This window comes from Girardinichthys multiradiatus, chromosome 15 (genome assembly GCF_021462225.1).
Source record: "Girardinichthys multiradiatus isolate DD_20200921_A chromosome 15, DD_fGirMul_XY1, whole genome shotgun sequence".
NCBI classification, from domain to species: Eukaryota; Metazoa; Chordata; class Actinopteri; order Cyprinodontiformes; family Goodeidae; genus Girardinichthys; species Girardinichthys multiradiatus.
The window spans coordinates 16,950,732-16,973,882 of NC_061808.1; the positions used below are offsets into that span (position 1 = coordinate 16,950,732).

Consider the following 23,151-nt stretch of genomic DNA (forward strand, 5'->3'; position numbering starts at 1 on the left):
ATCAATGTAATTCAGATATAATGCAAACTGGCTCATTTCTTGGATGCATCAATATCATGAATACCAGACAGAAAATCTTTCCTAGAAAGATAGATGGGAATAGATTTCATGTAAATAGATATGACAGCGTGCCCCATGTATTGATAAATATCCACAGTCTCAATGAAGGGCAGATTTATTTAGTCTGCAGGAGCCTTATGTTAGGAATTAGTACAGCTGCTGAGGCACATTTATATTCATGCATAAGGAAGAACTATTACTTTTGAACAGCTTTGTACAGTGCCTTGGAACAGCATTCATACCTCGTCCAATTTTTTTACATTTTGTTACTGTCCAACCACAAACTTCCATGTATTCCATTGGGATAAAATGTGACCGATACAAAAACAGTGTAAAGCATGATGATGAAATGGATTGAAATGAAAACATGGTTTTCACAGAGATTGAAAATGTTACTTTGGTCAGATTGGATGGAGAGCATCTGTGAACAACAGCTTTCATGTCTTGCAGAAAATTCTCAATTAGATTTGGACTTTGACACTACATGCTCTACAGATCTCTACAGAGTGTTAATAGAAGAGTGACGAAGGTTACTTTTGAAAGAAAGCCACATGAAGTCCTGTTCACATGTAGGGTGACATAGCAAACGTGTGGAAGATGGTACTTTAGTCAGATAAGACAAGACAAATTTAAATCTTTGCCTACATGCAAAACCCTGTCAGGTAGGATGCTTTAACACTGCACATTTCCATGAACACTCTATCCCTTCAGTTGGAGTTTGGTGGTGGCAGCATCATGCTGTTGGGGTGCTTTTCTACGGCAGGGCAACAAAACTGGTCAGTTGAGAAGTTTGTTGTAATGTGAAAAAAAACAGAAAAATTTTTATTGGGTTTAAATTCTTTTTCAGATAAATTCTTTTCGTAAAACCTAAGACTTACACAAGGGGAGTTAGGTGTGTATGAAATGGCCATTTAAACAAAAATGGCAGTGGTGGTGGTGATGATGATGTGTGTTTCTCCTCAGAGCCGCCTTGTACATGGAACATCTGGACGGTCCCTTCTCGCTTGCAGCGCTGCCCTACACCCAGATGAACGAGCTGCTGAACCGCACCGGGGACAGAATGTATGCCCGACCCCATGACCCTCCGCCACCGCCTCCTCCTGGGCACCCACTGGGCGAAATAAAGCCCCCTTCTGTGATCAGGTGGGGCAGACGTTTGCTTTTAACAAGCACACACATAAAAATATAATATGAATCGGTTTGTTTACCATTTTGTATTCAGTTTTGACAAAGTAAAGGTTTGTTTTCAGACCAGAATTGCTAGGTAGGAGGGATGGAGGGGTGGATTTTGATGGTCAAAGATAAAGGGCATGATCAATAGTTTAAGGCCTTTGAGCACATTAAAGGCTGTTTTTCTGCTTCTTCTGCTCTTTGGGAGATCAAACGGACTAATCAAGCCAACACCAAAGATTCTTCGGTTTTTTTCCTCAGCAGCTTGCAACATTCTCCTGTTTTAATTCCCTTCTTCCCAGTCTTGTATTAGACCTATTTAGGTCTTAGCATTTGTTTGACGTCTTGCCATTTCTTTTTCTTCATGAATTGCTGTTGACGTGCTCTGTCTCACTTGCATCTGTGCACCTGCTGTTTTTTGCTTTTTTTTCTGCAGTGCAATTTTCTCTGCAGGAGGGAAACATTATTGTGAGCTTTTGCGTCTGTGTTGCAATGTCCTGGTTCGCAGCTATATTTACCCTTACGGCTTCAGCATCAGTGAATGTCCAGCATCATTAGCATTCTGTCTTTATTGTGGCTAAATGCTAATGGAAGTCGTTTGATAACTGTGGGATTTTAAAAGGACGCTGATGAAATTATTTCTCAGTGCTCGTAGCTCATGCGTTATTGCACATTTTTAATTAAAAAGAGTTCTGATTTAGCTGAACAAAACAAACAAAGATGTTGACATTTGCCTCCTCCCAAATAAAGAATTTTAGTTTTCCCACAGCATATAATCAGTTGATTGAGTTGGATTTTCAAACAATTGATGTAATCAGCTGCAGTCTACTTACAAGGCCTTATTCATACTTCTTCACATGTTTTTATGATACAACCACACATTTCAGTGTATTTTATTGGGATTTCATGCTTTAAAGTAACATAAAGTAGTGCATAATTGTTAGCTGGATGGATATTGATCTGTGGTTTAAAAGGTTCTAAGGATCCATGGTTTTTTTCTGGGAGTACCCTGTATTTAGTTCATCCATCATCTAATCAACTGTGAACAGCTGTGCATGAATGATGCTGCCAGCACCATGTTTTATTTTTGGAATGGTATATTCAGGGTATTGAGGGATTTTTCCTGTAGGCACATTTGAATTTAGCAATTTACAGATCAGTTTAGAGGTCTGCAGCTACACTCTTAAAATGATTGATTGAAAGTGCTCTGAGATTTTCAAAGCTTTGGGTTTTGTTTTATGACCTAACTCACAACTTTGTCCCTCACGTGTCTGCTGTGCCCCTTGGTCTCAGGCCTTTACTAAACAGCTGTACTTATACCCAACTTAAGTTGCATATCAGGGGATCTAATAAGGCAGTTGAATGCAGCAGGCTTTATTTAAGCGTATCAGCATAAAGGGGATTAAAGACAAATGTACACCAGATGTTTTTATTGGTAAGAAAATGTTTGAAAACCATGCGTCATTAACTTTGTGTTAGTCTTTAACATAAAATCTTGGCAAAACATTTTTAAGTTTGTAGTTGTAAAATAAAAATAAAAATGTGAAAGATGTTATGGATACTTTTGTGCAGTAGAGAATGTTTGGGAATCTTGATGGTTACTTATATGATGTACTGCAAAACGTCATTGACTATAGGTGTACTGTATGTTTGAAAGGAACATCCGTTTTAGGTGTCAAGACCAAATAAACCACGCCTTTTATTTCCTCCTCCATTCAGCTCCAGTTCAGGTTTCTCCGACAGCAGACCTCAATCCCCAGCGAGGACAGCAGGCCTCAACTCCAGCACTCCTCCTCCGCCACCACCCCCTCTGCCACCACCTCCTCCTCCATTGCCCTCCACGGGCCTACGAGGCAACGGTCCTCCTCCCATTCCTCCTCTTCCTGTCCAACATCACCCTCCAGCAATCCCTCCTCCCCCTGCTCCTCTCCAGATCGCGCCTGGGGTGCTCCACCCGGCCCCACCCCCCGTTGCACCTCCCCTCCACTCTTTGTCCCCGGCCCGCCTCCAGCACGGCCAGGATAGGGGCCCATGCGGAGGCTCTAAAACCCAGTCAGATGGCACCATCTTGCCCCCTCCCCCACCACCACCCCCACTGCCGCTCCCTGGAGTGCGGAGCTCGTCACCTTGTCCATCAGGCCCTCCACCTGTGCCGGCCTTCCCCTCAGCAGGGGCCATGGCTTCCCCACCTCCTCATGCCTTGCACGATGTGGTGACCAAGAGGCACTATCCATCCAGTCTGCCACCAATCAGCGATGCACGCAGCGTACTCTTGGAAGCTATCAGGAAAGGTCAGATGTGTTTTATAGCCAGAACTTGCAAATTTGTCCAATTCCAAGTTATATCTGCTTTTTAGTGCTGCGGTATTTCATGATAACTGACATCATTTGATAAGCTAACTAATAATGTTCAGGACTGTAGTGTGTCCAGAATAAAGAAATATATAAAAAGAAACGTGAAAAAAGTGCGCACACAGCGGCAGCCGAGAACACACACCTAAGTTGAAGAAGAATGATGAAATGCCTGGAAGGCTGAACTCGATGATCAATGCATAACACAGTGGCCAGCCAAGAGAAAAGTAATGATAGCAAAGTCTCCAGCTCGAATTGGTGTTTATTAAGTGAAGATATAACGATTTATCAGCGGAACTATTGTCTGAGTGCAGTGGTTTGGAGACTTAACAAGCTGGTATGTTACAGACCGATTACTTTTTTTTTTCCTTTCAACATGGTGGCACTGGTGGGCTTTATTTTGTACGCTGACCAACAGGAAATGGGGTGAAGAGAGGGGAAGACAAAGGTCAACGGCCAGGACTTGATCCTGTGCCAGCTGTAGCCTCTGTACATGGGTCGCGTTCTTTACTCCAGCACCGCCGCCACACTCTTACTGAGCGATTTCAAAGCATTCTGTGGCGAGCCCAGTCTGTCTGTAATTCACCATAGGGGTTAATGACCGCTTGTTATAGAAACTGTCATTTAAAACACTAAAGTCCTGGCAGATTTTAGGTTGGGCATTATTTCAGCCCCGTTTCCGACCAGCATGCTTGCTCAGATGCCCACAGATATTGGCCCTTCCATTTCTCCAACCAGTTTTGTAACCAGAATACTTCATACAAGGGAGCCATGCAGTGATTCCACCTAATCAGCCCGTGGTTTACTGGTGAGGGTTATTCTGCACTACAGTAGTGGAGCTGTCAAAGCATTATTTCATACAGTCTGTCACATCAATAAAACTCTTTAAGCTGATCTACGTTACTTTCAACCACTACTTATCTTTTATGTTTTAAAATTAATTATTCAATATGGAAGCAAATTATGTATATATGTTTTGTACATTAAAGATTTTTTTTAATTTTTACTAAAATATGATATATGCCCATTTAAAGTCTTTGCAGAATCTGATAAATATGAAATTGCAGATTTTCCTTTAATAATTTACAGTCAGGCCCTCGTTTTCAAGGGCCTAAACAAGACAAGCCATTATTGAAATTGAAATTTGTTTGTCTAGATGCTTCTAGTTTGGATGTCATCTTATACTTAACTCAGAAATGTCTTTATTAATTTTTCTTTTCCTGGTTGAGAGTCTGCATTTCCCTGCAGACTGTCAGCCATAACAATCTGGGATCAGATACTAAGTTTCTTCCTAATTTCCTGCTGCAGGAATCCAGCTACGAAAAGTCGAAGAGCAACGAGAACAAGAGGCTAAGCACGAGCGAGTCGGGAATGACGTGGCCACCATCCTCTCGCGGCGCATTGCTGTGGAGTACTCTGACTCAGAGGACGAGTCTGAGTTTGACGAAGGGGACTGGATGGAATGACGAAGGGGACTGGATGGAATGACGGAGGGCGTTGGGGATAAAAACGAGCCGTCGGTGGTTGATGATGAAACATTTTCAGGGGGCTCCCCCAACCGCCGACGCCCCTCAGCTCGCCATCAAAGAAGAGGAGGGTTTTGATCACCCCCATTTCCACAGTCGAGCTTCCTTTTTTTTTAATCTTGTCATATCTCTGTCTTGTTGTGCTTTGTGTTCAGCGGAAACATTCTACCTTGCTCTCATTTGTCTGTCTAGGGTTTCAAGACTTGCTCTCCTTGGTTTGGCCTTCATTCATTTCTGCAATTTCAATCTTCCAGGTTTATCTTGTAATGACTTATTTTTACTGGTATACATAAACAATTTTTTTCTTTATCTGTTCAGTAATGGTGGACAAACATAGAGAAGGAAAAATGAAGGTATGTTTCTTGTATCTTGTGTTTTTCAATATGATTTTGCCACCTGGTGGCTGAATATGGCATTGAGTGAATGCTGCTTTTGTTTTATTGTCTTTTATAGTCTTAAAACATATATTGATTTAGCAGGCCAGTAGTTTCCAGTACTGAGCACTACATGAACAGTTTGAACACCAGCTGGTTTGTTTTTTCTTTTATGGCTTTACCATAAAAGCAGGCATTCCTTTGTTTTAGCATTTGGCTGCTGTGACCAAATGTATGCATATTCATCCATTTACCTTTAATCCAGGGGAAATGTTTGACAAGAGGTTGCATTTTTCTATCTGTCCAGGTTCCATGGAGCCGCTTCTGCCATTCCTGGTCTCTAAAAAATGATGGAAATGTCTAAAAAAAAAAAAGAAACACTAAGCCATTGTATTTTTTCTTAAAATAGATTCAACACTTTTCATGACTCTGGGAGTGATTTTATACTCTGCGAGTGTATCAGACTTCCTGCCTTTCTCATTGTTCCGCGTGCACAAAGAGAGCCAGAGCAACGCAGGGTGCGGACCAATAAATCTCCGGAAGGCAGCTTTTCTGTCAGATCCTCCTCCGCCTTTACTATGTACCTGCCCACCAAACCACAGACCTTTTCTCATTTGCTTCTGCATCTGTTGAGAGGAAAATCTGCGTGTTACTGACTTTATGAGGCCTAAAACAGAAGAACGTGTTATGCCTTGATTTGCATCATTGCAAAGTAAATGTCGGCCATTGCTCTCAGTTAGATGTTTTTCTTTTTTTTTCCTCATTTTCTTTTTTTCAACTTGCCTTATTGTTCGTACAAAGCGTATTATTAAGTTGATGAATGTATTGTGCTGTTACTACTTACTTGCCTGCGCTTGTATGGATTTGCTGTTTCTATGTTTTGGGGCACAACGGGACTGAAACCCTGGTTTAATGAAAATTTGAAAAAGATTAGAACATTACTGTATATCATATAACTTATGTAACTGTTGACTGTAACAGTTTGCTTGAATAAATAAAAATCTAATGTTATGTTTCAGCTCCATAAGCTACTGGCTGGTTTTTATGCTCAGTTTGTGTTTGCCTTTTTAACACATTTTCTGGCATTTTTAATAGTTCTAAAGCTTTTAATGGATCTTGCTGCTACATGTTTTCTGCCAGCAGGAGGAACATTTAATGGGTTAGGTCAAAAATTGAAGTTATCCGCTCCCGTACCTTTTACAAAAAGATGTCATATTGCAGTGAGTTTGAAGAAAATCTTAGAAAGCAGACTGAATGAAGCAGAACCAGTCCAAGGTATAAGCCAATTTTGCAACTGTCCTGAGAGCACTTTAATTCGTAAATGTCTGTCTTCTAGATCAGGCAGATGGAAACAACTCAACCAATGCAACTGCATTTAGTAACATGGACCTTGTTTGGGTTAAATGACTTCTTTCTACTACAGATAAGGGACATATCACTGATGACAACTTTGCAGAACCTCACTTTTAAAAACTCCAAGCTGTCAATTTACCTGTAAGAGTGGGCAATTGGTGGCGTCCAAGAAGAGGTCAGGGGTACGGTCAAACATTTAAATCAATATTGAACTCTAATATAAAAATGCTATTACCCAGGAGATCAAATGTGTTGTGGATTGTAATTCTAAATTGGAACAGTTCAGCTTATTTAGCAACTGATGTTCTTTTTGCATGTAAACATAACACTGTTGTATAGGTTTAGCTTACATGGTAGTAAAACATGTTTATCAGTTTGTCCACCAATATCCTCATGTGAAAATTACCTTTTATAGTTCACTCTACAATTGGCAATTTCTTATATAAATGTATGGGGACTTGTGGCATGTATACACATACACTTTTGTTAAAAGTAACAAAGAACACTCATTCTTATGTAAAACTAATATATATATACACACACAGGGGTTGGACACTGAAACTGAAACACCTGTCATTTTAGTGTGGGAGGTTTCATGGCTAAATTGGACCAGCCTGGTAGACAGTCTTCATTGATTGCACATTGCACCAGTAAGAGCAGAGCGTGAAGGTTCAATTAGCAGGGTAAGAGCACAGTTTTGATCAAAATATTGAAATGCACACAACATTATGGGTGATATACCAGAGTTCAAAAGAGGACAAATTGTTGGTGCACGTCTTGCTGGCTCATCTGTGACCAAGACAGCAAGTCTTTGTGATGTATCAAGAGCCACGGTATCCAGGGTAATGTCAGCATACCACCAAGAAGGACGAACCGCATCCAACAGGATTAACTGTGGACGCAAGAGGAAGCTGTCTGAAAGGGATGTTCGGGTGCTAACCCGGATTGTATCCAAAAAACATAAAACCACGGCTGCCCAAATCACGGCAGAATTAAATGTGAACCTCAACTCTCCTGTTTCCACCAGAACTGTCCGTCTGGAGCTCCACAGGGTCAATATACACGGCCGGCCTGCTATAGCCCAACCTTTGGTCACTCATGCCAATGCCAAACGTCGGTTTCAATGGTGCAAGGAGCGCAAATCTTGGGCTGTGGACAATGTGAAACATGTATTGTTCTCTGATGAGTCCACCTTTACTGTTTTCCCCACATCCTGGAGAGTTACGGTGTGGAGAAGCCCCAAAGAAGCGTACCACCCAGACTGTTGCATGCCCAGAGTGAAGCATGGGGGTGGATCACTGATGGTTTGGGCTGCCATATCATGGCATTCCCTTGGCCCAATACTTGTGCTAGATGGGCGCATCACTGCCAAGGACTACCGAACCATTCTTGAGGACCATGTGCATCCAGTGGTTCAAACATTGTATCCTGAAGGCGGTGCCGTGTATCAGGATGACAATGCACCAATACACACAGCAAGACTGGTGAAAGATTGGTTTGATGAACATGAAAGTGAAGTTGAACATCTCCCATGGCCTGCACAGTCACCAGATCTAAATATTATTGAGCCACTTTGGGGCGTTTTGGAGGAGCGAGTCAGGAAACGTTTTCCTCCACCAGTATCACGTAGTGACCTGGCCACTATCCTGCAAATGGCATTTTGGATTTTCATTACCTGTCAGCTGTAATCAAAGTAAAAGAAATAAATGTTGGAAATGTAACAAACTGGGTATTATGGATCTATATAATATTACTTTTTGAATTCAGTTACTAAAATAATTAAATTTTAAATGATATTCAGATTTATTGAGATGCCCCTGTATATATCCCTTCTGGCCTGAGAGCATCTTAGAATCACCAATAGAATCCGAAATAGATTTATGGATGTAAAACTATTTTATCCTTGTGACTTAATAAAAAATAAAACATTTCTAAAAATTTCTCACAGTTTAGTCACATGAGAAGCATTCTTAAAAAATAAACAAGAATATGATCACTCATTGGGCTGAACAGTGGCGCAGTTGGTAGTCCTGCTGCCTTGCAGCGAGAGGTTCCCAGGTTTTGCTGCATGGAGTTTGCATTTTCTCCCTGTGCATGTGTGGGTTCTCTCTGAGTACTCTGGCTTCCTCCCACATTCTAAAACATGCCTGTTAGGTTAATTGGTTGCTCTAAATTGCCCTTAGATATGAGTGTGTGTGTGTGTACATGGTTGTTTGTCATGTCTCTGTGTTGCCCTGTGATGGACTTGTCTAGGGGGTACCCTGCCTCTCACCCAATGAGGTTTTCCCAATTGCAAAGTGTTGGGAGTATGATTATTGATTGAATAATCTTGATCAATAATTATAATTACAAATCATAATCTGACAAAATCAATTTCTTAACCATAAATCCTCATTTACGAATCGAGACCAGAGAGGTTTCTGGTGTTGTAATTGTGGCTCAACGCCTCTGACAATTACAACCGTTAAATACTCCGTAATAGTTAATAACTATTGCCGGAGATGTCACTGTTTAATCGACCGTTTCTGCCGAAACGTGTGGAACTTGAACCTTATTTTGACTGACACATCACTTTTTGCAGACAATGAAACACCAAACGCTCTTTCTCTTTATCTATGTGAATATTTATTAATTGTCACCTACTCAACATGCAAAATTCTACACACACAGGGGTAACACATCTAAATAAGCAAAATCAACAAACGGTAGTGGGTATGTATTGAGTCAACCAGCAGTTTATGGCACAACAGAGGAAAGGAGAGGATATGAAAGGGGGGTGTGGTGATGACTGGTGGGGGGTTGGAGCGCAGCTTAGAGTGTCTTTTATGATCTTCTGATCATAAAACTTCCCCCTTTACTCCTGAACACAAAGGATTGATAACTTTTGGCGGCAAGCTAGCACAGTGAGATTGAAGACAAAGGTAAAATGGAGAATTTTACCATGAGGTCGTTTTAACAGTCCAGTTTTGCAACGCACCCGCGTTCAGATAGTAAACACAGAAACAGCTCTAGGAACACGGCGGATCCCGATATTACATAACACATCAAAGTTTCAACAAGCAAGGTTACATGCACATATTATTCAGAACACATGAGATCCTAACCAGCGATTCTGTTCGCTTCTACAACCTCTGACCCTGCCCAGGCCTTCTAATAAAGAAATAAAAAAGAAATGGGTTTTACTTGTGTCGTCTTCTTCCTGAGCGAGGGAATTCGAGCGAGGAAACGTGGGGTTGAGTTAATTGTGCGTCCACAATTAACTTCAGGGGAACGGTCAGTCTTTGTCCTTTGGTCTTCTTGACAAAAAGGAAAAATATGATCTGACCATCAAAGTCGACTTGAAAATGAAACACGGTAGCGGTTCGTCTCTCCGAAACTCCGTGTCTCCAGTTACGTGTTAACTCACGTCTTCGATCGGCAAAAGTGAAACCTGCGGCCTTCTTAGTCCACAGACTTCAGTTATGAATAGTTCGTTGTCCAACGAGAGAGAATGAATGAAACTCTTCACAGAGTTCTTCTCTTAAAGTGACGCTCTTCAATCACCAGATCTGGTTTCCAGCAGAAGGCGGCTTTTCAAACATGAGCGCCTCCTATATAGCATCCTGTGACGTCAGACTGGGGATGCCCAGTCATATCAGTCGCAATGCTCGATGGGATATGTAGGAGCGGGCTGTCCTGGGTACAAAATGGCCGATGCCATTGGAGGGGCACAGTGACGTCCAACATCGTGCAGATGATCCAATACTCAGCAAACAAGTGGTCCAACATTCCCCCCTAGGTTCAAAGGGTGAGATGGATCGCAGTCTTTGAAGCTACTGGGACCATTCTGTCCTTTGCTGAACAATCAGTGATCCGTGGCGAAGCAGAACAAAACGAAATTGTCTCTGTGTTACTCAAAACCTACGACTGGGCAGGATAGAGGTTAGCCTGGGCAGGACTAACTCTGACTAAACTCATCCCTTTCTACATTGTTCAATGAGACAAATACAGGACAATACATTCACATCATCATTACATTCTTTGGTCATCAGCTTTGGTAATCCTGAGACAAAATGAAACAATAACAGATATCGTACATATATATGTATATATAAGAATAAAAGGAACAAACAAAATCATGGTTCATAGCTTATTCATCCAACTTCTATTAGGCACTGGACCCTGGCTGTGTCGTTGGCAAAGGCGGTGCTATGAACCGTGAGGGAATGAATGTGAGGGAATCAATCCTGACCTGTAAACGCTTAACCTGCTGGTATGCGGTGTGTAATCTAAAACGAATGGTTAAAACAGGTTTAGGCTTAAACCATTGGCTCTTCCGGATGATGATGGGTTTTAATAGGACTCCTGTCTCTAAACTATCTAGATGTGGAAAGAGAGAGAAAAGAATAAACGAATTGCAGTATTTAGGCTATAAGCCAGGTGTGTTTGTGGAGGTTGCAAGGTGTCTGTCGTGGTGGACTTAGGATTTCTCTACTAAGTTCAGCAGAACTAGGTCAATGGGTATCTGTGCCTCGGTGGGACTGTCTATAGATGAACCAACCTCCTTTACCACGATTTTGCATGAAATCTCGGGCAGCATGGGTGTGTCCATTACATCATTCTTAAACACTTTTGTGAGGTCTGCTGTGCATACAGTGTTATTGAAAATTATCGTGTCAACTTACAGTTTAAGACTGTGTCCTAGAAGGTAGTTATATGTTTAACTGTTTCTGTTGAAGAAAGTTGTTAGTGATTAGTGCATGTTAGTGTGAGTTAATGAAACATGCACCTATTTAACTAGTCCTACGCACTGGCCTCTCCTTTCCCGGACATTGAGACAAGCTCTGTTCTTGGGGAGGAGAGTTCGATGTAGGACTTCATCTGGTTCAGCTAAAGAGCAGCAGCTGGGATGATGGTGACAACCTTTTCTGACAAGCATCCAACCCACTCGATGAAGCTGCATGTCGCAGTTAGGAGGAATTTGTTACCTCCTGTTAATTTTGGAGCTGGTTCGACCCAGTTGGTCTGAAGGTGGAACCAAGGTAATGTAACCCCCCTTCGCTGAAGCGGAGGTTTACTGGTTGGCTGGGATGGCTGAAACTGGCGGCAGGTTAAACATCCTTTGATGTAGACCTGGGTGTCGTGAGACCTTGGAGGCCAGTGCGCCATCTGCTGGAGGGTGTGGAGTGTAGCTTTGTAGCTCCTATGGCACCTAACAGGAGAGTAATGGGCGTCGGATAACGTGACCCCCCTTTGGTCTGTTGGAACAATATCCACAGCATGGGAGAGCTGTTTGATGCCAATCTGCACACTGGCTGACTTGAGGAGAGGGCGGAGCCCGTCTACTAAAAGGAGTGTGTGACTGTGTTATGCCTCAGTTACAAAGGGGTCTTTTTGGCACAAACGGTCATACAGCTCTCTAATGGTTGATGGATGTCCCAGCCAGAATGCTAGTAGCACTTCTGGTGTGAACATGGTTTCCAGGTGTACATCTTCCACCACTTTGGGGTTGTAAGTGTCCACACCTGGGTTCTTTAAAGAGCCAAGCAATGCATGACCGCCTCTGGCAGGAGTTTCCTGGATGGCTGGGTGCAGCTGTGTCTCGGAGGTGCACATGACCGGCTCTGATGAGGGCCTGAGAGGTCCTTCGGGCTCCTCTAAGCTGCTGACCTGATTGGTCACAACGAATCGTTCGCTGCGTGCACCCCGTGGGTTTTGCACCTCTGCCTGGACCCAGAGTTGGTCCTGGTGGCCGTCAATGAGTGGGGCCAGCCTGTCCAGCAGGTCCTGGCCACCAAGACAAAGGTCTTTGTTTAATGTGCACCTATAGATGGGGTGCACCAGAGCCGTGTCTTCGGGTGTAATGTCCAGCTCCACCCAATTAGTGATGCATGATCGGTTTTGGGTGCAGCTGGTGATACTTACATCACGAAATTCAGCCTGAAGTGGTTTACTGAGGGAGAGCATGGCTCTACTCGCCTCCTCAAACGAGACCGAGAACCACAGGCTGATCTCTGATCCTGTTTTAAAATGGAACCTCAGTTTGACCTGTCCTCCTATACTAGTGAGATAGTGTAGGTAACCTATATGTTCATTATGGTTCAGTTTACCTAAGAACCTTGGAGCAATGATTTGTGGTGTTTCTCCTGGAGAAGTCCCAAGGGGTTCTTGGAGTTTCCCAGGTTTGTCTCCCCATCCGATCAGGTAGACTCTGATGGCTGTGGAGACTGGGTCCACGCCTAGTCATGCTGAAGGGAAGTTTGGGTCTGGTTTAACTAGGTCCGCTTCCTGTTTCAAGGGTTGTGGGGGCATGGTGGCCTGACGCACCGCTTCCGTCACCATCTTACGCAAGGCCTCCTCCATCTCTTTCCCCATAATCCCTTCTGCGTGTGGGTTCCACCCTCTTCCATCAGGTTTACCTTTAGGCTTCACGTGATGGTCAGGTCGTTTGTTTGACCGGAAATGGTCCGGCAACTTTGACTGTGGTTGGTATTCAGTACCACCCCCCCAGTCCAGCTGACCAAACCTATGTTGTTCCCTGAACCTGTTCTTCGCATAGGTTCTGGTTGAAGGCCTTTCCTGACCTTCTAATGCATGGCTGGTTCTTTCAGTCTGGACCTGTAAAACCCTAGCCTCGCTCTCCGATCCCTTGGTCGGGCGAGCACGTGTTTCCCACGCCATCTGAGCATATTTGCGGATCTCTTGCATGCTCATGGCCTTGGTCCTGCAATACATAGTAACTTCGTATCGCACACTTTCATGAAGGTTGTGGAGGAACAGGGATTTAAAAGCATGTTCCTCCTCAATGCCTGGCGCATTGCGTCCTTGGAAGTAAACGGCTCTCAAGCGCCGGTAATACTCCCTGGGTGCTTCGCTTTTCTTTTGCTGGATCGCGAAAGCACCAAGTGTGGCTGAGGCCCAGTCCGTGTACACAGAATATTCCTCCCTTAAAGCTTCGCAAAGGGTTGAATAACGGTCTCGGACTGCGGGTGTCAGGCTCTCCATGAAAACATGGACGCTCCTGGATGTTGTCTTCCAGATGAGCTTCAGTTTCTCCCGTGCTGATGGGCAGTACAAATCTAGAAGACAGCGTTCCACTTCCCTAAGGTAATCATCAATGTTTGATTCTGCCTTATTAGGGTCAAAACGCTCTATGTCTTTAGCAAGGGACTCAAGCTGGCGGGTGCGCAATCCACTTTCAGGGATTGGTCCCGGCCCATCTGAGTCATCATCGGAGAGTTCACTTCGGTTGCACTCAGAGGGTATCGGTGCATCACGCCTCATCCTCGGAGGAGGCAGTGGAGGCTGCTCCCGGTATAACTGTGGGCCCTGTGCTTCCCGGACTCGGGTCCTGGGCAGTGGTTGAGGGCGGTAGGAGCTACTTGAATCCCAGGGGCGGCACTCCTGTCGCCGTGGCGGAGGTGAGGGATCGTAGAGGACCGTACTGCGAGTCACGTTTGACGGCTGCTCGCATCTGAACCGTGAACTATTTACACCTGCTGGGTCCCCAGCTAGGTACCGTTCGTGGCTGCTGATTGCAGTGGGGCGGGGCACCGCACCACTGAACCTATTCTGACTACTTACCCCCGTTCTTACCTCGGTGGATGTCTGGGGAACCCCATGAGCCTGGAAAGGTAATCTCTGGAGAGCAGCTTCTACATCCTCCAGATCTGACCTGCAGGTTCTCTCAGGGTTTCGCAAGTGTGGCTCACCTCCAAAGGTTTCAACCTGTGAGGTGGGTTTCGGTTCGTCCCCCCATTCTTCCAGGGGGGGCGGGGTGGCATGGCTACCCTCTATTGCTTCCAATCTATTTCCCACTTCTGTTATTTCCCCTCGAAGGACATCCACCGTCTGCAACGTATCATTCAGCTCGAACTGCAGTTTAACGCGCAGGTCAACTTCCAACATTAACCTTCGCTGATACAACAGAGTGAGCTGTCCTAACACATCTGAGACCCGTCTGTCCTTCGGTGGGTTTTTAATGACTTGGAGCAACTCCTGAATCCTGGCTTCACATTGCTCAATGCCATAATCATTGAGGCCTTTACGCTCCTCAGGGGACAACAGAATCAATGACCCTATCACCTCTTGTGCCTGCATTCCTATGGGGTCCTCCACCATACACACATCTCCAGCTGCAGTCTGGGATGTTCCCTCCATCTTTGGCCCAAAATGCACAATGCAAACACACAAACTGTTTATTTATGAACCACCGCTAAAGAAATTAGCAGCAATTCAACAGGCTAAGCTATTCAGTGATTAACGATTGCTAAATTTAATTAGCTGCACACAACAGGCTAAGCTGTTCAGTGATTAGGGATTGCTAAACTTAATTAGCTGCACACAACAGGCTAAGCTGTTCAGTGATTAGGGATTGCTAAACTTAATTAGCTGCACACAACAGGCTAAGCTATTCAGCTAGCTGTCTGATTCACACCTGTCTCTTCCAGGTGTATGGGTTTGCTTAAAATGGGCACACAGGTTTGACCGTTCAAACTGTGGCTTACCCAAGTCTATGCTTTAATGGGGTTAATCAAGCAAACATGCAAAAAAAAAAAAAAAGGGAAAAAGGGAAAGAATTTTTTTGAAATAACCCAGAAACCAAGTCCAAAATTAAATTTTAAAAATGGGAAAACGAAACTAAACATTCAATGCTGTTCTTAGCTTCAAATAAATGTTAGTGTTCTCTAATATGAATCACCTACCTTCCTGTTAAACAACTAAGTTAGTTTTATGAGTCAGGTCAAAACATGCTTCACACACTAAAAACCCAGCAAAAATGCTTAAAATTTTTCAAAAGTGGTAATGAATGATCTGTAACTTCAACTTTAAGTTATGCCCTTTTGAACATAGGTGATGGAATAATCTGCCTGTGTTAATGAATTGAGTGATTTAAAAATATATACTGGTCCTTCTCAAAATATTAGCATATTGTGATAAAGTTCATTATTTTCCCTAATGTCATGATGAAAATTTAACATTCATATATTTTAGATTCATTGCACACTAACTGAAATATTTCAGGTCTTTTATTGTCTTAATACGGATGATTTTGGCATACAGCTCATGAAAACCCCAAATTCCTATCTCACAAAATTAGCATATTATTAAAAGGGTCTCTAAACGAGATATGAACCTAATCATCTGAATCAACGAGTTAACTCTAAACACCTGCAAAAGATTCCTGAGGCCTTTAAAACTCCCAGCCTGGTTCTTCACTCAAAACCCCAATCATGGGTAAGACTGCCGACCTGACTGCTGTCCAGAAGGCCACTATTGACACCCTCAAGCAAGAGGGTAAGACACAGAAAGAAATTTCTGAACGAATAGGCTGTTCCCAGAGTGCTGTATCAAGACACCTCAGTGGGAAAACTGTGGGAAGGAAAAAGTGTGGCAGAAAACGCTGCACAACGAGAAGAGGTGACTGGACCCTGAGGAAGATTGTGGAGAAGGGCCGATTCCAGACCTTGGGGGACCTGCGGAAGCAGTGGACTGAGTCTGGAGTAGAAACATCCAGAGCCACCGTGCACAGGCGTGTGCAGGAAATGGGCTACAGGTGCCGCATTCCCCAGACCTGGGCTACAGAGAAGCAGCACTGGACTGTTGCTCAGTGGTCCAAAGTACTTTTTTCGGATGAAAGCAAATTCTGCATGTCATTCAGAAATCAAGGTGCCAGAGTCTGGAGGAAGACTGGGGAGAAGGAAATGCCAAAATGCCAGAAGTCCAGTGTCAAGTACCCACAGTCAGTGATGGTCTGGGGTGCCGTGTCAGCTGCTGGTGTTGGTCCACTGTGTTTTATCAAGGGCAGGGTCAATGCAGCTAGCTATCAGGAGATTTTGGAGCACTTCATGCTTCCATCTGCTGAAAAGCTTTATGGAGATGAAGATTTCATTTTTCAGCACGACCTGGCACCTGCTCACAGTGCCAAAACCACTGGTAAATGGTTTACTGACCATGGTATCACTGTGCTCAATTGGCCTGCCAACTCTCCTGACCTGAACCCCATAGAGAATCTGTGGGATATTGTGAAGAGAACGTTGAGAGACTCAAGACCCAACACTCTGGATGAGCTAAAGGCCGCTATCGAAGCATCCTGGGCCTCCATAAGACCTCAGCAGTGCCACTGGCTGATTGCCTCCATGCCACGCCGCATTGAAGCAGTCATTTCTGTCAAAGGATTCCCAACCAAGTATTGAGTGCATAACTGTACATGATTATTTGAAGGTTGACGTTTTTTGTATTAAAAACACTTTTCTTTTATTGGTCGGATGAAATATGCTAATTTTGTGAGATAGGAATTTTGGGTTTTCATGAGCTGTATGCCACAATCATCCGTATTAAGACAATAAAAGACCTGAAACATTTCAGTTAGTGTGCAATGAATCTAAAATATATGAATGTTAAATTTTCATCATGACATTATGGAAAATAATGAACTTTATCACAATATGCTAATATTTTGAGAAGGACCTGTATATATATATCAACGTAGGAAATGCAATTCGCACTAGTGACCACCAGATGGTACTGAGTGCAGGTCTGCGGTTTGGGAAATCCAGCTGCAATCTGTAATCTATTAAATGGCCACCAGATGTAGGTGTTGTTCTCTAACTGACTGGGAGAATGTTGGTCACAACTGTAATTACGCTCAGTGGACACTGGGGGCAGGTCTGCTGCTTATCAGCGCTGGTTTTTACAGCTGCAGCAGCAGGCTAGCGACTGGAAATTAACTTTTAACTTTTCCACAAGTTAAACCAACTTTCACCTTGCATCCACAACAAACACCTGTGAAAGCTAATGTTATCCTTTGCAGTAGAACTGAGCACAACCTAATCGAAATCCCCTAATTCACAAACGTTCTGTGCGAAACTCAAGTCTCCCAATCAACGTCTAGTTAACGGAGATCACAACTGTTCATTCTGTGCAACAGTGATTTGATGTCTGTCTTTTCAAGGCCCGTCAAAGGGACGCCATATGTTGGGAGTATGATTATTGATTGAATAATCTTGATCAATAATTATAATTACAAATCATAATCTGACAAAATCAATTTCTTAACCATAAATCCTCATTTACGAATCGAGACCAGAGAGGTTTCTGGTGTTGTAATTGTGGCTCAACGCCTCTGACAATTACAACCGTTAAATACTCCGTAATAGTTAATAACTATTGCCGGAGATGTCACTGTTTAATCGACCGTTTCTGCCGAAACGTGTGGAACTTGAACCTTATTTTGACTGACACATCACTTTTTGCATAAAATGAAACACCAAACGCTCTTTCTCTTTATCTATGTGAATATTTATTAATTGTCACCTACTCAACATGCAAAATTCTACACACACAGGGGTAAACAACATCTAAATAAGCAAAATCAACAAACGGTAGTGGGTATGTATTGAGTCAACCAGCAGTTTATGGCACAACAGAGGAAAGGAGAGGATATGAAAGGGGGGTGTGGTGATGACTGGTGGGGGGTTGGAGCGCAGCTTAGAGTGTCTTTTATGATCTTCTGATCATAAAACTTCCCCCTTTACTCCTGAACACAAAGGATTGATAACTTTTGGCGGCAAGTTAGCACAGTGAGATTGAAGACAAAGGTAAAATGGAGAATTTTACCATGAGGTCGTTTTAACAGTCCAGTTTTGCAACGCACCTGCGTTCAGATAGTAGACACAGAAACAGCTCTAGGAACACGGCGGATCCCGATATTACATAACACATCAAAGTTTCAACAAGCAAGGTTACATGCACATATTATTCAGAACACATGAGATCCTAACCAGCGATTCTGTTCGCTTCTACAACCTCTGACCCTGCCCAGGCCTTCTAATAAAGAAATAAAAAAGAAATGGGTTTTACTTGTGTCGTCTTCTTCCTGAGCGAGGGAATTTGAGCGAGGAAACGTGGGGTTGAGTTAATTGTGCGTCCACAATTAACTTCAGGGGAGCGGTCAGTCTTTGTCCTTCGGTCTTCTTGACAAAAAGGAAAAATATGATCTGACCATCAAAGTCGACTTGAAAATGAAACACGGTAGCGGTTCGTCTCTCCGAAACTCCGTGTCTCCAGTTACGTGTTAACTCACGTCTTCGATCGGCAAAAGTGAAACCTGCGGCCTTCTTAGTCATGTTGAAGTCAATATTTATCATAGGAACTCTTCAACTGAGTGACAGAATCTAAAACAAAAACCTCCCAAAAATCACATTGTGTTATTTTTCAGTTATTTGCATTTTATTGCATGACATAAGTATTTGATATGTCAGAAAAACAAAACTTAATATTTGATACAGAAACCTTTGTGTGCAATTACAGATATCAGACGTTTCCTGTAGTTCTTGATGAGGTTTGCCCACACTGCAGCAGGAATTTTGGACCACTCCTCCATACAGATCTTCTCCAGATCCTTCAGGTTTCGGGGCTGTCACTGGGCAACACAGATTTTCAGCTCCCTCCAAAGATTTTTGATTGGGTTCAGGTCTGAAGACTAGCTAGGCCACTCCAGGCCTAGAGATGTTTCTTACGGAGCCACTCCTTAGTAGCTCTGGCTGTGTGCTTCGGGTCGTTGTTATGCTGGAAGACCCAGCCACGACCCATCCTCAGTGGCCCTTACTGAATGAAGGAGGTTGTTGGCTAAGATCTCCCGATGCATGGCCCCATCCATCCTCCCCTCAATACAGTCGTTCTGTCCCCTTTGCAGAAAAGCATCCCCAAAGAATGATGTTTCCACCTCCATGCTTCACGGTAGGGATGATGTTCGTGGGGTTCTAATCATCCTTCTTCCTCCAAACACAGCAAGTGTAGATTAGACCAAAAAGCCTTATTTTTATCTCATCAGACCACATGACCTTCTCTCATTCCTCCTCTGGATCATCCAGATGGTCGCTGACAAACTTCAGACGGGCCTGGACATGCGCTGAGCAGGAGGACCTTGCATGTGCTGCAGGATTTTAATCTATGGCGGCGTAGTGTGTTACTAATGGTCTTCATTGAGACTGTGGTTCCAGCTCTCTTCAGGTCATCGACTAGGTCCTGCCGTGTAGTTCTGGGCTGATCCCTCACCTTCCTCATGATCATTGATGCCTCACGAGGTGAGATCTTGCATAGAGCTGCAGACCAAGGGAGACTGACTGTCAACTTGATCGTCTTCCATTTTCTTATAATTGCGCCAACAGTTGTTGCCTTCTCACCAAGCTGCTTGGCTATTTTCCTGTATCCCATCCCAGTCTTGTGCAGGTCTGCTCTTCTATCCCTGATATAACAGCTCTCTGGTCTTGGCCATTGTGAAGAGGTTGGAGATTGTTTGAATGTGTGGGCAGGTCTCTTATATAGATAACGAGTTCAAACAGGTGCAGTTAATACAGGTAATGAGTGGAGAACAGGCCAGTGAGACCCAGAATGGGTCTTACTGCTTGGTAGGTGATCACATACTTATGTCATGCAATAAAATGCAAATTAATTACTTAAAAATCACACAATATGATTTTCTGGATTGTTGTTTTGGATTCTGTCACTCACAGCGAAAGAGTTCCTATGATAACAAAGACTTCTACATGCTTTGCAAGTGTGCAAACCTGCAAAATCAGCAGTGTATCAAATACTTGTTCTCCTACATACTTGTTAATTAGGCCCTCGTTCAGCCATGTTTGCCACGGTTTTAAATTTTAAAATCATTACTCTAAATGTATATATATGGGCAAGTTTAGGCAAGTAGCTATTATTTGTAGCCATTTCCAAACTTTTCAAGATTATCACAAATCTGCCTTACCTGAATTGCATATTACTCCCATCTTTCCCATTTTTATGAATGACAAAGAGAAATGTTCCTATCTGTAACCCAGAAGAATCCTGTAGAAAGAAAGGTTCTGCAAAGGATCCACTTCTAGACCAGATAACACATGATGTAAGAAATCATCTGTTCTCTGGTCTGCCAAAATTAAAGATGCTGTGTTAAAATAAAGAGGTTGCAGCTTAACAGGCTGTCACCCTCTGCTCATCTTTTCACATCTACTGTGGGTGTTTTATCCCCTTTTCTAAACACAGAATGTTCCAAAAGTTGTCAGTTATAATATATTGTGACTCCAATCCATTTGTTTGTCTTTCAAAAGATTATGTAAAGATTCAAAATTCTAACACTCATGACTGTGTGGCATATCCCATCTACACTGCATATATTACAAGTTTGATCTATTGTGAGAAGATTTAAGATTTGCAGTTTGTGGAGTGCTGATATGATGCCAATTGAAAAAGGTGAGAGTGTATTCAATTCAATTCAATTGAGTTTTATTTATATAGCGCCAATTCACAACACATGTTGTCTCAAGGCACTTCACAACAGTCAGGTACATACATTCCTTTTAATCCTAACCATTGAACAGTGCAGTCAGAGTTAGTAATTTAATCAAATTGGATAAAACGTTTTTCTATCTAAGGAAACCCAGCAGATTGCATCCAGTCAGTGACTTGCAGCATTCCCTCCTCCTGGATGAGCATGTAGAGACAGTGGACAGTCACTGGTGTTGACTTTGCAGCAATCCCTCATACTGAGCATGCATGTAGCGACAGTGGGGAGGAAAAACTCCCTTTTAACAGGAAGAAACCTCCAGCAGAACCAGGCTCAGTGTGAGCGGCCATCTGCCACGACCGACTGAGGGTTTGAGAGAACAGAGCAGAGTCACAAAGAGAACAAAGAAGCACTGATCCAGGAGTCCTTTCTATGGGAAGGAAAAGTAAATGTTAATGGATGTAGCTCCTTTAGTTGTTTCACCTAGAAAGAAAGAACAGATAAACTCTGAGCCAGTTTTCAAGGTTAGAGTCTGAAAGAGAGCACATAGAGTTAGTCACAGTAGAAGCTCAGTCAGTAGCCATGTCTAGGAGACAGAAAGGGTTAAACACTGAAAGACAGGGCCATGTGGATCATCTGTAGAAGGTGAGCATTAAGTTGTTGCCAGCAGAAGCTCGGACGATTCCCCTCTCCAGAAAGGTGTCACAGGTAGACACAGAGTCAGGCCAGGTGTAGCTTCTAGGAAGAGAAAAGAGAGAACAAGGTTAAAAGCTGAAATAACAGCAAATAATGCAAAATTGGAGAGTAGTGTGAGAATGTAGCGAAGAGGATGAAAGTGGTCATTATGTCCTCCAGCAGCCTAAGCCTATAGCAGCATAACTACACAGATAGTTTCAGTTCAGATTATTTAGTTAAACGGCGCTGATTTACAACAATGTCGTCTCAAGGAACCCCACAAAGGGTCCCACTGATGGTCATTGTTATACTAAAAACCACAAGGATTGGGATACCTCCCTCTGTCAGACTGAGAAGTGGGAAAACCTGCAAAATCAGCAGTGTATCAAATACCTGTTCTCCTACATACTTGTTAATTAGGCCCTCATTCAGCCATGTTTACCACGGTTTTAAATTTTAAAATCATTACTCTAAATGTATATATATGGGCAAGTTTAGGCAAGTAGCTATTATTTGTAGCCATTTCCAAACTTTTCAAGATTATCACAAATCTGCCTTACCTGAATTGCATATTACTCCCATCTTTCCCATTTTTATGAATGACAAAGAGAAATTTTCCTATCTGTAACCCAGAAGAATCCTGTAGAAAGAAAGGTTCTGCAAAGGATCCACTTCTAGACCAGATAACACATGATGTAAGAAATCATCTGTTCTCTGGTCTGCCAAAATTAAAGATGCTGTGTTAAAATAAAGAGGTTGCAGCTTAACAGGCTGTCACCCTCTGCTCATCTTTTCACATCTACTGTGGGTGTTTTATCCCCTTTTCTAAACACAGAATGTTCCAAAAGTTGTCAGTTATAATATATTGTGACTCCAATCCATTTGTTTGTCTTTCAAACGATTATGTAAAGATTCAAAATTCTAACACTCATGACTGTGTGGCATATCCCATCTACACTGCATATATGTTTGATCCATTGTGAGAGGATTTCATTGCAGTTTGTGGAGTGCTGATATGATGCCAATTAAAATAGGTGAGAGTGTATGAGTGTCTAAAAACAGGTGGTGAGAAAGATCAAATTGGCACATGCAATTTATTATTCTATTCATGATACAATGAGTAATATTTCCTAAAATTCACTGACTTGAAACTGCCAATGCAAACTATCACCAGCGAACCTTAGTATTCCACTGTTACTGTAAGAAATCACAAACCCTGGGCAAGTTTTCTCTAGGGTCCTGGAAAGGAGGCTCTGACCAGTTGTTGAACCTCAAATGTGGTTGTAGTCAGGGTTGTGTAATAGTGGACTACTTCTTTCCGGGTACAAGGTTGATGAGGGGCTCATCAAAGTTTCATTGTTAGGTCTGGTGTCTTTAATCTT

At 42.9% G+C, this 23,151-nt stretch overlaps 1 protein-coding gene across 4 annotated transcripts in view; it reads left to right on the top strand.

Annotated features, from left to right (window-relative positions):
• Positions 1 to 6,499, top strand: part of wasf1 (WASP family member 1) — a 74,030-nt gene extending 67,531 nt beyond the window's left edge. For 3 of the 4 annotated variants that reach the window (XM_047388415.1, XM_047388416.1, XM_047388417.1), the window contains 3 exons: positions 1,024 to 1,203; positions 2,950 to 3,521; positions 4,890 to 6,499. In XM_047388415.1, the coding sequence (XP_047244371.1) occupies positions 1,024 to 1,203; positions 2,950 to 3,521; positions 4,890 to 5,047 (910 nt within the window). In that variant the 3' untranslated portion in view covers positions 5,048 to 6,499. The remainder of the gene's footprint in view (positions 1 to 1,023; positions 1,204 to 2,949; positions 3,522 to 4,889) is intronic. The other variant, XR_007041823.1, reaches the window with a different exon arrangement.
• The last annotated feature ends 16,652 nt before the right edge of the window (positions 6,500 to 23,151 follow it).